The 13,176-nt window shown below is 34.9% G+C and overlaps 1 protein-coding gene across 4 annotated transcripts in view; it reads right to left on the bottom strand.

Moving 5' to 3' along the window:
• LOC135832321 (optomotor-blind protein-like) overlaps nt 1–10,614 on the bottom strand; it is a 106,887-nt gene extending 96,273 nt beyond the window's left edge. For 3 of the 4 annotated variants that reach the window (XM_065345493.1, XM_065345490.1, XM_065345492.1), the window contains exon 1: nt 9,410–10,613. In XM_065345493.1, coding sequence (XP_065201565.1) covers nt 9,410–9,903 — 494 coding nt within the window. In that variant the 5' untranslated portion in view covers nt 9,904–10,613. Of the gene's footprint in view, nt 1–9,409 lie in introns of all 4 variants that reach the window. The other variant, XM_065345491.1, reaches the window with a different exon arrangement.
• Nucleotides 10,615–13,176: the final 2,562 nt, after the last annotated feature.

Here is a 13,176-nt window from a genome sequence, read left to right as displayed (position 1 = left end):
TAAATGTGTGCCGAGTGTCATATACGATGTAGGTGCCTATTTTGTTGGTTTATGAATCCCTATATTGGGGATGTGTTAGTTTATAGTTGATCGAAGGTTTTGTTTTTGTGCTAGACGTGATGCTGATGGTGATGGTGATGGTGATGGTGTTGGGCCAAGTTAACAATGAGTTGACGCGATGTGATTTTTAGCGCGAGCATAATTATTATAAAGCGGGGTGAATTAGTCGTAAATTCTCGGTATAGAGATACTCAGCTACCTGTTTCGCGGCTACGGGTTTTATTTACTAGCATCATTCTAGTATCGGCTATAATTAGTATAGGTTTTTTTATTTTGCCATCGAAAAGAATTCGTCACAATTGAGTAACGCGCCAATGTGTTTGTAAACTTGACACGGTCGTGGTAATTACAGGTATAGTTATCTGCGTGTTTCTACTGCGGACATTAAGGTGTTTCATCATGGTCTGCGGAAAACTTTTCAATATTAATAGCACAGCCTTTAAAAAAATCAATATCTTCTCAAATCCACCAATCTCGAAGTTTCCTCACAATTCGATAACTCGTTCAATTAGTTTTACTTTGAATTCACGTTAATGTAGATGCAATTAAACCTGCATGTGTCTCCTCTGATTGAAATAAAACACGATAAAAATACATTCTAACCTCATCCCTATTCTTCTACATCAGACCTCACCTCGCATATATTATAAGAAGAGCGATGTGATTCGAATTTGGTAAAAAAAAATCAATTCAAATTAGGTGAATGCGACGAGGTACTTTAAATTGGTAGATATATATATGTACGTAAGACCTATAAGTTAAAGTACTGTCAGGAAAAGGGAAAAGCAAATTATAATAGGCGGCAATTTACGTTGACACAGAAAGGGCTGGCAGATATATTCAAATTAGATGGTACTGACGCACCAGTACCACCGCGACAGCTGCTGTCTCCTCACCTAAACGCTCAACCGATCAAAAGACCTTCCTTTTTCTAAATAAATGACAAACTTCATCATTGGGAATTGGGTTTGTCACGCAATTCGTATCGTATTTATATGTACGTGTGGAATTTCATCGCGGAAATTGGAATTTTGTACGGTGTGTTGGTACTGTACACCTATATCTAGGCATATTCTACTATAACCCTATCTATGTACATCAGGTACACATATGCACTACGCACATCTACACATCTACTTATGTATATTTGTGGAAAACATCCAATACCTCTCGTGTCGTACATTACAGGTGGAAAAATCGCGTTTATGAAAGGTACCTAATGTGATAAAAGGCCACGTGCATCATTTTATCGTTCCATTTATTATTTTAGGTGATGCTTGTCACTCACCTCTACATATAAGTGTATAGTCTTACCTATTCAAATATTGTTTTGCAGGGAATTACATGGCATTTAATGGCGTCACATCACAATGGTCGTAATTATTATCTAGCGATTTGTGGTATTTTGCTTGAATGTTGCTCTCATCCAAAATACCCAAATGCATCAGTCGTTTCAATTCCGTCCAAACCCAGGCGAAATACATATCAACCAAAAGTTCATTAACCATCGAGAATTACTTCAAAAATATCAAGTTGGACGGACTAATAGTTTTCACTTTTCAAGTCTATTTTGTAATCATTGGAATTTTATGCAAGAGAATTTTTTTCCCACATCACAAGACACAAACGATACATTTTTAATATGAATTTGCCAAGTCAGCAAAGTTAGTACCACTTAGATGAGAACTTTAATGCATAACTGAGACTGTTTTCCCATGACTTAGCAATTTGGCACCCCCCCTCCCACGAATTCACCTACGATAAAAACGTTTACCTTTTTCCAGACGTCTGCCCATCGCGACCAGAAAATTCCCATTTCATTTCACTGTACAGACATTATGGAGTTGCGAGGAAAAATTTATAAAGAGTAATGTGCTTGATTTGCGTAATTTGTTAGAAGGTATACCAGACTAAATGGCTAAGCGGAAATGTGAAAATTAAATTCAGCACCCACGAACTTGGTTTACCTACCATCTTTGTAACTCTTTCGATCGATTTTTACCCATTTTTTTGAGAATCTTTTAGTGCTGATTAAAATTCAAAACTGTCTCCATCAGCAATCATTTTCGAAAAAAAAAATTAAAAATTAAAATTTTTATTTTAGGTAAATATTTGAACCGACACGAGGGTTTTTGAAAATACATTTCTAAATTGATCAAACGAGTCACGCAAATTGCAAATCTGAGTTTATACGCGCTGAATTTCATCGTCATCCTACGTATTACAATGTTTTTTCAACAACTTAACAGACTCCGAGAATCCGCTGGAGGGTCCAGAACGGGTTGGAAGTATCATCAATCGAATATGATCAAATTTTGATTTTTTTTTTTTCAAGAGAGATGAGTCAAATTTGAATTTTTAAAAATTCAACAAAAATCGAAAAATCAATTTCTGCAGGGGGTGTATTTTAGGGTATTCTTTCGATTCACCTTAGTCCGGTTCAAAAATTATTGTGTCGGAAGGGATACTTCCCCATGTAAGAAGAAAAATGGTCACTTTGGTCTTTAATTTTGGAAATTGAGAGGTATGACCTGATGCTTTTCATAAAAATGCATCAGTTATGGAATAGGTGCGGATAAACAGGGAATGAATTCACCATAATGTAACGTATGGGCATTAGATAGGTAATTATTCTAATTCCATCAAAGTGGGACTTTATTAAAGATTACCTACTCTTTTGCAAAGAAATTCTATAGATCCGCAGAGACAGATTGAAGTGTCCGCTCACATGCACTTCAATCTGTCTTAGATCGTCCTCTGATTACCTACTGTTAAATTTTAGAAAATTTTCAAATTGTTTGAGACAAAAACTCAAAAATTGTCGAAAAATATAGGTATGAAATTTGTTCTCTTCTTCTCCAATGAAAATAAGCTGAAATTCGTTTCCTACGTGAAATTCACACCCTGGATCGATTCCTACATTTTCAAATCATTCTCAAGCCTTCATGCGGAAGTTTGATTTTTTTCGACAATTTTGCGAATTGTTTTGGAAGGCTCTTAAATCAATTTCAGCAGTTAAAAATTTGGTTTTTGAAGGTTCTCGACACAGGTTGTCTAACAAAACTCCCAGACAAAAAAATCGTAATTTTTTCATAACTTATGTTTCACATTCAAAAAAAAGTTGATTTATTTCATTTCAGGGGCTTTATAAAAAATGTTCAAGAGTGTTTTGAGCAAAATTCACGACTTTTTCATGAGTTTTCATGACTTTCATGACCATCTACCAAAATTCATGACCTTTTCATGACCGTTAGATACCCTGCGACATGATCCAAGTTTGGTTCGAATTAACGAAAATGAGAAGTTGTCTTATCGAATCAAATTGAAAATACAACTTATCGTGTATAGACTAAGTACACTTGAAATGAGTAGGTATAGGGCTATGTAATTAATTTTTCATCCAAATAAACAAGAGATAAATTCCTTTTCAAATCAAAATCTTCCTTTTGATACTTGTTACGATAAAAATAAACCGAATTTAGCACCATAATTAACATGAGTAGATAGACTTGCTATCTTCGACCATTTTCTAGCAACTCATATGTATCTACTATATCTAGGTACACATCTTTAGTGATCCACACATAGGATTAGAATCAGATAATGAAGCCTACACATATCATAATCTTCGATACGTCAACTTAAATCCTCTTATCAACGCAAGATTACTTCTAGTTGGCAAACGAAATTGAAGGAAATGATCGAAATAAACCATCCGATCTGACAATATCGACGCGACAAGACTCTTCGCATTCGCAGAGCATGCATTTAACCTTGTTTTTTCCACGAACACAGGGCAATAGCCCGATTTTTCATCTGACGCCGCGATCAAACGACTCGCATATAATATTCGATCATTAATTAAGCATAATAATTACCTATCCCATACCAATCAAACGTACAACACCTCGTACTAACGAACGTCTCAACGCGACTAATTAATAAATATCCGATAGGTGACTCGTTCTGCGATCGCGCGCAGCGTGCAAAATATGTTGTTTTTGTCGTAATTACGAGTCCCATCATCATTCTGTGCACTTCTCGCTTAAACCTCCTCTGAGAGCTTCAATAATCGCGATTGTTGTGTACAATATTCTCGTATACTTATTTTTTGATCGGCGAAAAAAGACGCGTTTAATAATACGCAGAGGCTACAGTCTCAGACGATCTTAGCGTCGTTTATTTTACAATTACCAGTTCCTTTCTTGCATTGCATCATTAGAAATTTTCCTAACTTATCTCTGTTTAGTGTTTATTATTGCACTCGCGTATACTCGTATTTCATCAATAATTCCCCACTCGAGGGAATTTTCTTCGCTTATACCTATTCGTCTAAAATCTATACCTCATCCTTTATATGTAGACCAGGTAAAACATATCGTTTTCCGAAAACGAACAAGTTTTTTGCGATTTGCAAGTGTCTCGTTCATCGTAGGATTCGTAAGACAAGTACGTAGGGGTACTCTCTTATACCTACATGTACATAGCTAGTTAGCTACATACCTACCTACCTATATGTACGAGCACCATATCCAAATAACGTAAGTACTGGTAAGGTAGTACTTCTTATGTACTTATAGATACATGGGATGTACTTATTTATATTTGGAAAGAAATGATCGCATTTTCGAGTTTTTCTAGTTTGTAAATAGTTTTTTCGTTTCCTAAATTACAAACTAGAGGCGATATTTCATTCCATAGCTTGCGAAGAAGTCTTAATACTCGTTATAGGACCAGGACAATTATAGTGGGTAAGGTAGGTATATAGAACCGAAGCTACACGAGTAAGTTTACGAATAAATACGTGTGTAGTTAGCACAGTGTCACGAGCTCTCAAAATACAGTACGTCTGGTTTATGTCTAACAAAACACCAAGCGTAATAACGTTACAAGAAATTTGACAGCTTTATTGTGCATCACTGGATAATTAAACGAAAATCTTTCAACCATTAATGTCTTTCTTTTTGGCGCGCGCTTTAAATCAAAAAGTGCCGCAGAAAAATGATGCGCGCGTACTCGGTCTTCTCTTTATTGGAAGCAATGTCCTTCTTTTCTCGCATCGTTCGTATCTATTCGACTGATAAGATAAGATAAACCTACTTATCGATAATTGCACTTAGTTGATCCATCAAGTTGAAGACGACTCAAAAAATAGGCACTTATCGAAGTTGCGATAAAAAAAATTATCAACAGCGTCAAAGTCAGAACAGAATTTTTCTCGTTTCTTCAATTCAATTCGGAATTTTTCACAAAATTTTCAAATTATTGAGAACAGTTTCCTCATTTCCTGATTTGTTCAGGGTCAGAAATAACTGCTTTGAGGACCTTCCAATTCAAACTTCAATTTGAGAGGATGAATTAACCTCCTGTCCCTCTCAATTTACTCAAGGGAAGAAAGAGCTTTGCGTGTTTTGCTCATTTTGTCATCTTTTTCGAATTTTTCTTATAAATTCTCTACAATACAACGAGAAAACTGCAGAAGTTTTTCTTTTTTCATGCCTAATTGTCAGCCATCCAAAATATTTTTTGAAATTAAAAAAAAATCAAATACTTCAGTAGGTAGGTAGAGGTACTTCAGCATTTCGTGAAATCATGACAACATGCATACAGGGTGTCCACTCATTTCTGGAAATCATTTTCCCTGACTTTTCCAGGTTTTCCAGACCAATTTTTCCATTTTTCCAGACCCTTTTTTTAAATTTTCTATGCTTACCCCACACTTTAATTAAAGAGGAATCGGGGGGGGGGGGTGTAATTTTATTTCGTAAGCTTATTCTCTTCGAACTGGGCACTTTTTTGAATATAAAAAACTGCGAAACGATTATCAACTTTTTAAATTAAAAATAAATAAATAAAACATGCATCAATTTTGGCCATATTGATACAATATTCATATGACTTTTGAAAATTTTTATTTCGAGATGCCTATAAAAACGAGGTTTTTTTTAATGCAGAGAGTTTATTTTTTGGTTTTTGAAATTCTGAAAATTTGCATTTTAAGAGGACTAAAAACGAGGTTATTTCATGTGAGGATAAGTAGTTTTTTTTGGCTTTTAAAATTTTAGAATTTGAATGATATTTTTTTCGAAGGAAGTTGATTTTGACAAAGAAAACAGAACAGGCAAAAACGAGGGCGAAAGCTCTTGTAAATTTGTATTTCGAGATGCATAAAAAAGATGTTTTTTTTTTTTTAGTGAGGAGTTCATTTTTTGGTTTTAAAACTTGATTTTTATCATCTAGAAATGTTCATCTTGCTGTGAAAAAGAAGAGAAAACAGGCCCGAGCGAAGCGAGGGCAAAAGCTTTTGAAAATTTGTCTTTCGAGTAGTAAAAAATAATGTTTTTCTTTAATCACAGGTCTTATTCAAAATTTACAATTGATAGTTTTTCCAAAATTTCAGGGATTTTGCGTGAAAGTTACGAAATTCCCTGACTTTTCCAGGTTTTCTAGGCTTGTGGACACCCTGACATATGAGAAAATTGTATTTCTGGATAAATAATTGACCCTGTCTTGAAAATTTTTTCTCGTTCAATTTTTATGTCTACCTACATCATGGCGATGTTTTTCATACAGGCAACTTATTAGTACTTCCACCTCTTAAAAAATTTCACAAATCCTTGGGAGAAAATCCCAAAACCTTATTCCCTCAAAACAGAATAAAATTAGTAAAAATTATAAAAAACTTTTGTTTACTTAAAGGTAATTTTTTCAATTTCTATACATCTGCAGTCAGCACGTATGCTTAAAAATACCTCAGTAGTACCTATGTTAGATTTTTGAATTTTAAGTTGTACCCCTAATTGAATTTGCAGTGTTGACAAAATTATTTCATTTTCGTGTGAACTATGAAATTACATGAGCTGTTTTTTTTCTCCAAGAAATGGATGATCAAAATGTTTAGGATTTTTATGCGCTAAAAAAACAGTTTTAAGCGCTTAAAAAAGCAGTTAAAATGGCCAAAAAAAGCAAAATTATGCGCCAAAAAATCTGAAAAAGCGAAAATAAGCAGTTTGTAAGTGCATCATGTGGCATATCAAAATGCAGGTATTTTTAAGCAGAATGCAAAAATCCTATTGGATTCCCTATCAAGTTTAAACTGAATTATTTAAATCAGAGAAATAGCAAAAATCATTTATTTCAGATTTAATTTTTGAACAAAAACATTAAATGTACCTACAAGTGTCAGATTAGAAGATTTAGGTAAATAAAAACTATAACTGATTCAAAATTTGAAACGTTCGTTTGCAAAATCAGAGATCAAAATCATCAAAATGTTTGTATTTTTTTTTTCAACTAAAATGGTTTGAAAGTGATTTTTTTTTGACAAAACAACGAAAATTCGAGTTTTTAGAACGATTTTTTGTCGTTTTTCTTCGAAATATGCGCTAAAGTACTTGAAAAAGCGGTTATCGGTCATTTTTTGCTGAAAATAAGCAGTTTTAAGCGTTTATGGTCTAAAAAAGCAAAATTATGCGCTAAAAAATTTTGCAATTCGGCTTAAAAATGCATGAATCGCAAAAGAAACATTGTTATGCGGTATCTACTGCAGTGCATTCAGACAAGCATTTGCATAAAAATCCTAGCCCTATAATCCTCCAACAGTTGGACATTATTTTCGGTGTTGTTGACAAATATAGGCAATAAAGCGAACAAGAGTAGATATAAATAGCGTATTAAATATTGATGAGCTTTGAAAATAAGACATTTACAAATCCTTTTGTGGTTATTTTTGTTTCAAAACAAAGAAAATTTTTAAAAATGGCTGATTTATTTTTTCTTAGGCATAATAATTTAGCTTGAATTTTCCACCTTCTTCTTCCAACTGTCATCTTAATTTCTTGAAAATTTACTATTATTAACCAGCCAACCAGCCTATTAATAGATTTTCGTCGATGACTCGGTTTTTTTTTTTTTTGAAGATGAGGATAAGGTTCTAAATTAATGAATATTAAGAGTTGACGTTATATCTTCCCACAGTAATCTTTAAATCTGAATCAACAGAATCGCAGTCAATGATCCAAGACAGAAAGTAAAAATAATGATATAAGTACGTAGGTATCTACTTAGCGAATTCTGATTTAGTAAGACTCTAAACTTTTCCACGATACCAAAATTTAAAAAAATGTTCAAGTTATAAACTTGAAAAAACTCGGAAGAGGTGAAAAATAATAACAATTAAGTAAGCATCCATCTAAGCTTTGAAATTCACTGCAAACAACTTTGTAAATTTTCATTTTGTTTCTTCTATAGATACCTATAAACAGTGAAGGTCAAACTGCACTTCTGCACACACGTTCAAAATACTATAATTAATTCAATTTATCGATGAGCTTAGGTATCTCACACCAGATTACAATTTTACTAATAACGAATCGTTCATTTTAACATCATGTAAGTAGTAGAGAGGAGACGTTTATTTCGTAATGCAAAATACAAACTGGGTGGTTTTAATATCCACGCAGAAGATAACTTTCAAGTTTCAACATTCAATCGCACTAAACATACAGATAAAATAATTATGTATTCAAGCTTTACGCTCGTTCTCGCTTATCTACGAGTACAACTACGATAACCATAGAACTTGGATAAAAAGATATAAGAAACCAATTTTGTTGATCAAAATGAACTTTTTTATAAATAGGCAATACCGATACCGTCCTATACGTAATTTACAGGGTGCCCAGAAATATCGAGCACCCCAAAGAAAGTTTTTCATTAAAAATATAGGTTGGCAACGTGACCAACCAAAGTATTTTAGTAGAAAACTTTTTTAGGGGTGCTCGATATTTCTGGGCACCCTGTACGTAGGTATTTGGCGGCATCGAGATGCTCGAAATCAAAGTGCTGGGAAAATCAGAATCCTTACAAAATCTTACTATTTTGAAGAAATAAATTTATGAAGAGGAGCACGGTACGAGAATATGATTGAATTGAGATAATGCCAAAATCTAGATAACAGATAGAGGTAGATAGGGCAAGATTTCCGAGCTATTCTGAAGTGATAAAACACATACGAAGATAGTCAAGTTATCGTATACATACGAGTTACCACAAATTAATAACGAACCTTACACAACTACTTTGACTACGCATAGTTACATGCAATCTGGAGCTTCAGAGTTCAGACAGTAAATTATATTTTTTCTGTCTTTTGGCTCGCTCGTGAAAAATGAAAACGTAAGTAACTATATCGATAGACATGCGAGTGTCACAATAGTTCCGTGCATGACGAACTGACGATGATGATAAATTGATAACAGAATAAGCTCATTGGAAGCACAAAATTCATCTACTGATAATGATAAATTTACGCATAGGTAGACACTAGACACGTGAAATAAAATCTTACCTTCCAGATTTCGTTATCACCATTTCGGTTCCTAATTTATGAAACTTTTCCCAAAGATCTTTTCCTTCGAGCGTAACCTTGGGATCATCCACGACACCGTCGTCTTCCGGCTGCAGCGCCCTTAACGGTCTAACCATACCGGGATGATGGTGATGATGTGCGGCCGCGGCTGCGGCTAGCACCTCTTCGGCTGTCGTATAGGGATGCGGAGGGGGCGGTAATTTGGGCAATAGTCCGGGATAACAACCCATCGGGGTGCCAGTTAACGAGAACGGATATGCCGGATGCGGTACAGTAGTCGGTCCGGTTGGGCCGTTCGGACCGTTGGCGCTAGCCGTCAACAAGGAACTCACGCTGAAATCGGTCGGTCTTTGCAGCAAAAACGGGTGAAATGATGACTGCATTTTATGGGGGGACCCCGGCGAAGTTTCGGGGGCCCCTCTTGGCGAGGGCGGCGTCCTGGAACACGTTACATCTCCTTGCTCGTACCTCATGGATGACAAAACCGAATGTTCTGCTCGTTTCTCGGTAACCAATAAATATAGCGTAAACTCGGTGGCGAGCTCATTTAATGATGCAGATCACCTTTTAGCATAGTTTCCTCGCAAATCACAAGTTTCACGATGATAAATTAACACAATAAAAACAAAGCAACGAGCGAGCCGGTACGCAAAAGTGGCAGAGACAGTCGAAAATATACAACGAACGAACTGTTCACTGGTATCAAAATTATATTTTCAAAAATACTTTTCGTTGAAAACAAAATACAACGAGATCGAACCAATAATAATAATACATAAACACCACTGGAGCAAAAATACAAAATTATATTCGAAACACGATCGTAAACTTGAAATTGAAGTGTGACCGGGTTGAATTTTGTTGTGTCTCGAAACAACAAATATACGTAGATACGATGGGAAAATTAACGCGACGTATTTTAATAAATGCACACAGGATCAACACCGATGTTCTTCTCGCGAGTATAATATTTAAATCCCTGTATTTGCGAACAAACGACAACGACGCAGGCAAAAACCCAACTAAAATAAAAAACCGGTGAAAAATAAAAGAAACCAGAAAAAAAAACAAATAAAATATTTAAATAACAACGAAGCAGAATGCGTTCGACACGGCGACGTTATTACGCGACTGACTAGCGCGATGAATGTGACAACACTGACGCCTCGTAGTTGACACCAGTCGTGGGAGACGTTGGGTGTTAATGAGCGTACCCGATTGGGCGTAAGGTCGACCAATAGAGAGGCGTTCGCTGTTCACGCTATGGTGTCCGCGCTAAGTGGGGGTGGGTGTACTTAACACTGGACACCGAAAGTGTCGTTTTGGTGGGGATAAAAGTCTCGGGAAAGTGGGGAAACCTTGGATAGGCGTTAAAAGGAGGTGACCGTCTTTGTCCATCGTCGCCGTCTAATCGGTTTTTACTGTATAACGTAGCGTATACAGGTAAGGACAGCCGACATCTTGCATCCAACCTTGAACACAACAACATTAGAATGCATCTGTATGCATATAACTTTCCATATAAAAAATGTAATTTTTTTGATTTTTCGCGAGTTCGGGTGAACTTTCATGTGGTCTCAAATTAAAGACGATGAAATTCCCTATCGATTGGTGTTAAATTTTTATCATTTCGCGTAAAAATGACGATTTTATGAATACTTTTATTTTACTGATTTTTGCATACTACGTACGTCATCTTTAAACTGAAAATACTCGAAATTTTCAGTGGACACATAGGTATTTTAATACAGCAAAATGTTCGTTATTTTATCCTCTAATGAGCTATTACCGAAAGCTCTACATGCAACCGTTCAAAAGTTTTCGAAGTTTTAAGTTGCGAAAACAAGTTGCGGATGGTAAGTATTGAACTTTGAACTAATATTACTCGAAATTTTCAGTGGACACATAGGTATTTTAATACATCAAAATGTTCGTAATTTTATCCTCTTTAAAATAGTTGTTTACCGAAAGCTCTACCTTCAACCGCTCAAAAGTTTTTGAAGTTCAAAGTTGCGGAAAGTGGTCAAATTGTGTTATTACAGTTATCATGTGTTATCAGTAAGTTATAGTTTTGATCAGTAACCACTTTTCGCAACTTTGATCTTCGAAAACTTTTGAACGGTTGAAGGTAGAGCTTTCGGTAAACAACCATTTTAAAGAGGATAAAATTACGAACATTTTGATGTATTAAAATACCTATGTGTCCACTGAAAATTTCGAGTAATATTAGTTCAAAGTTCAATACTTACCATCCGCAACTTGTTTTCGCAACTTAAAACTTCCAAAACTTTTGAACGGTTGCATGTACTTAGAGCTTTCGGTAATAACTCATTTTAAAGAGGATAAAATAACGAACATTTTGCTGTATTAAAATACCTATGTGTCCGCTGAAAATTTCGAGTATTTTCAGTTTAAAGATGACGTACGTAGTATGCAAAAATCAGTAAAATAAAAGTATTCATAAAATCGTTATTTTTACGCGAAATGATAAAAATTTAACACCAATCGATAGGGAATTTCATCGTCTTTAATTTGAGACCTCGTGAAAGTTCATCCGAACCCGCGAACAATCGAAAAAGTTGCATTTTATACACGAATAATTGTATGCATACCTACGTATGATAAGATAACATGTTTATCCATTTTTTGGATGTGCAATGGCGGCTGTCCTTACCCATAACGAAGTTTATAGTAGCCGGGTATTCTTTACACCTTTATCAGTAAGTGCGGTTTCTGGTTGCATACCAGTTTTTCCTTAACATATATGTTTACATTTGATGATTTACCTCGCGAACGACCAAAAATCACGAACTGCAGAGGTGCATTTCTTCTGTCTAGTTATTCATTCACAGTCAGACAATAGTGCATACGCAACCCACTTTTAACAATACCTACCCTCTTCACCCCATACTTGCATAGTTTTTTAAACTGTCACAGCTTCTTGTTGTATGTATGGGTCTAGTGTGATACATTCGAGAATGACTTTTACATTACCGTACTGTATACACCCTACCTACCCATACCTACACCCTGCTGTGTTGGTATTTTTATACTTCTTTTTCTCTCAGTTTGTTTTTTTTTTTTCTCGCAAGTGTTATATAGATAACTAGATGCAAAGACTACAGTAAGCTAAATTAGTAAAAGAAGAGAGGACATACTCATGCGAAATATTGAATTTTTGAGGGTGATTCTGATGGGACTTTTCACACTGTTCTCGAGAATGAGAAAATGATAAAAAAGTTCCACTTCATAAACATTTTCCGCAAAACCAATTTTCTGATTGAAAATTTTTTTCCATTTTTCATCGTTTTTGAGGGTGAAAAATGCTACACGATCAAAAAATGTTTTTTTTTTTTAAATTTTTGGGTCAATATTTTTTTTAGAAGAGCAAGGGGCTTCACATGTTTTTCAAATTTTGTTTCAAGTTACGTAATAAAGACCTATTGCATTTTTGCGAATTTTATTGATAAAATTTGAGAATAATGAGAGACATTTTTCAAAATTTCACTAAAGTTTGGCAACTTTTTGTCAGTGATCGTGTTCTAAGATGTCGCATTTTTGATGGAAGTGTGCTAAACCAAAATAGCTCAAACTAACAGGTTACAGGTGCCATTGAAAATCACCAAAACTGTCAAAACTGTGCAGTCCTCTGAAAACATTTCGAGAAAAAAAAAATTAAAATCTTACCAAATAGACCTAGAAAGCTGACTTTTGGAAAATACCCTATTTTTGACCTTCCAAATCGA

This window comes from Planococcus citri, chromosome 1, assembly GCF_950023065.1.
Source record: "Planococcus citri chromosome 1, ihPlaCitr1.1, whole genome shotgun sequence".
NCBI classification, from domain to species: Eukaryota; Metazoa; Arthropoda; class Insecta; order Hemiptera; family Pseudococcidae; genus Planococcus; species Planococcus citri.
Note: the sequence above shows the minus strand (reverse complement) of the source record. Positions and strands in the feature narration are given on the sequence as shown.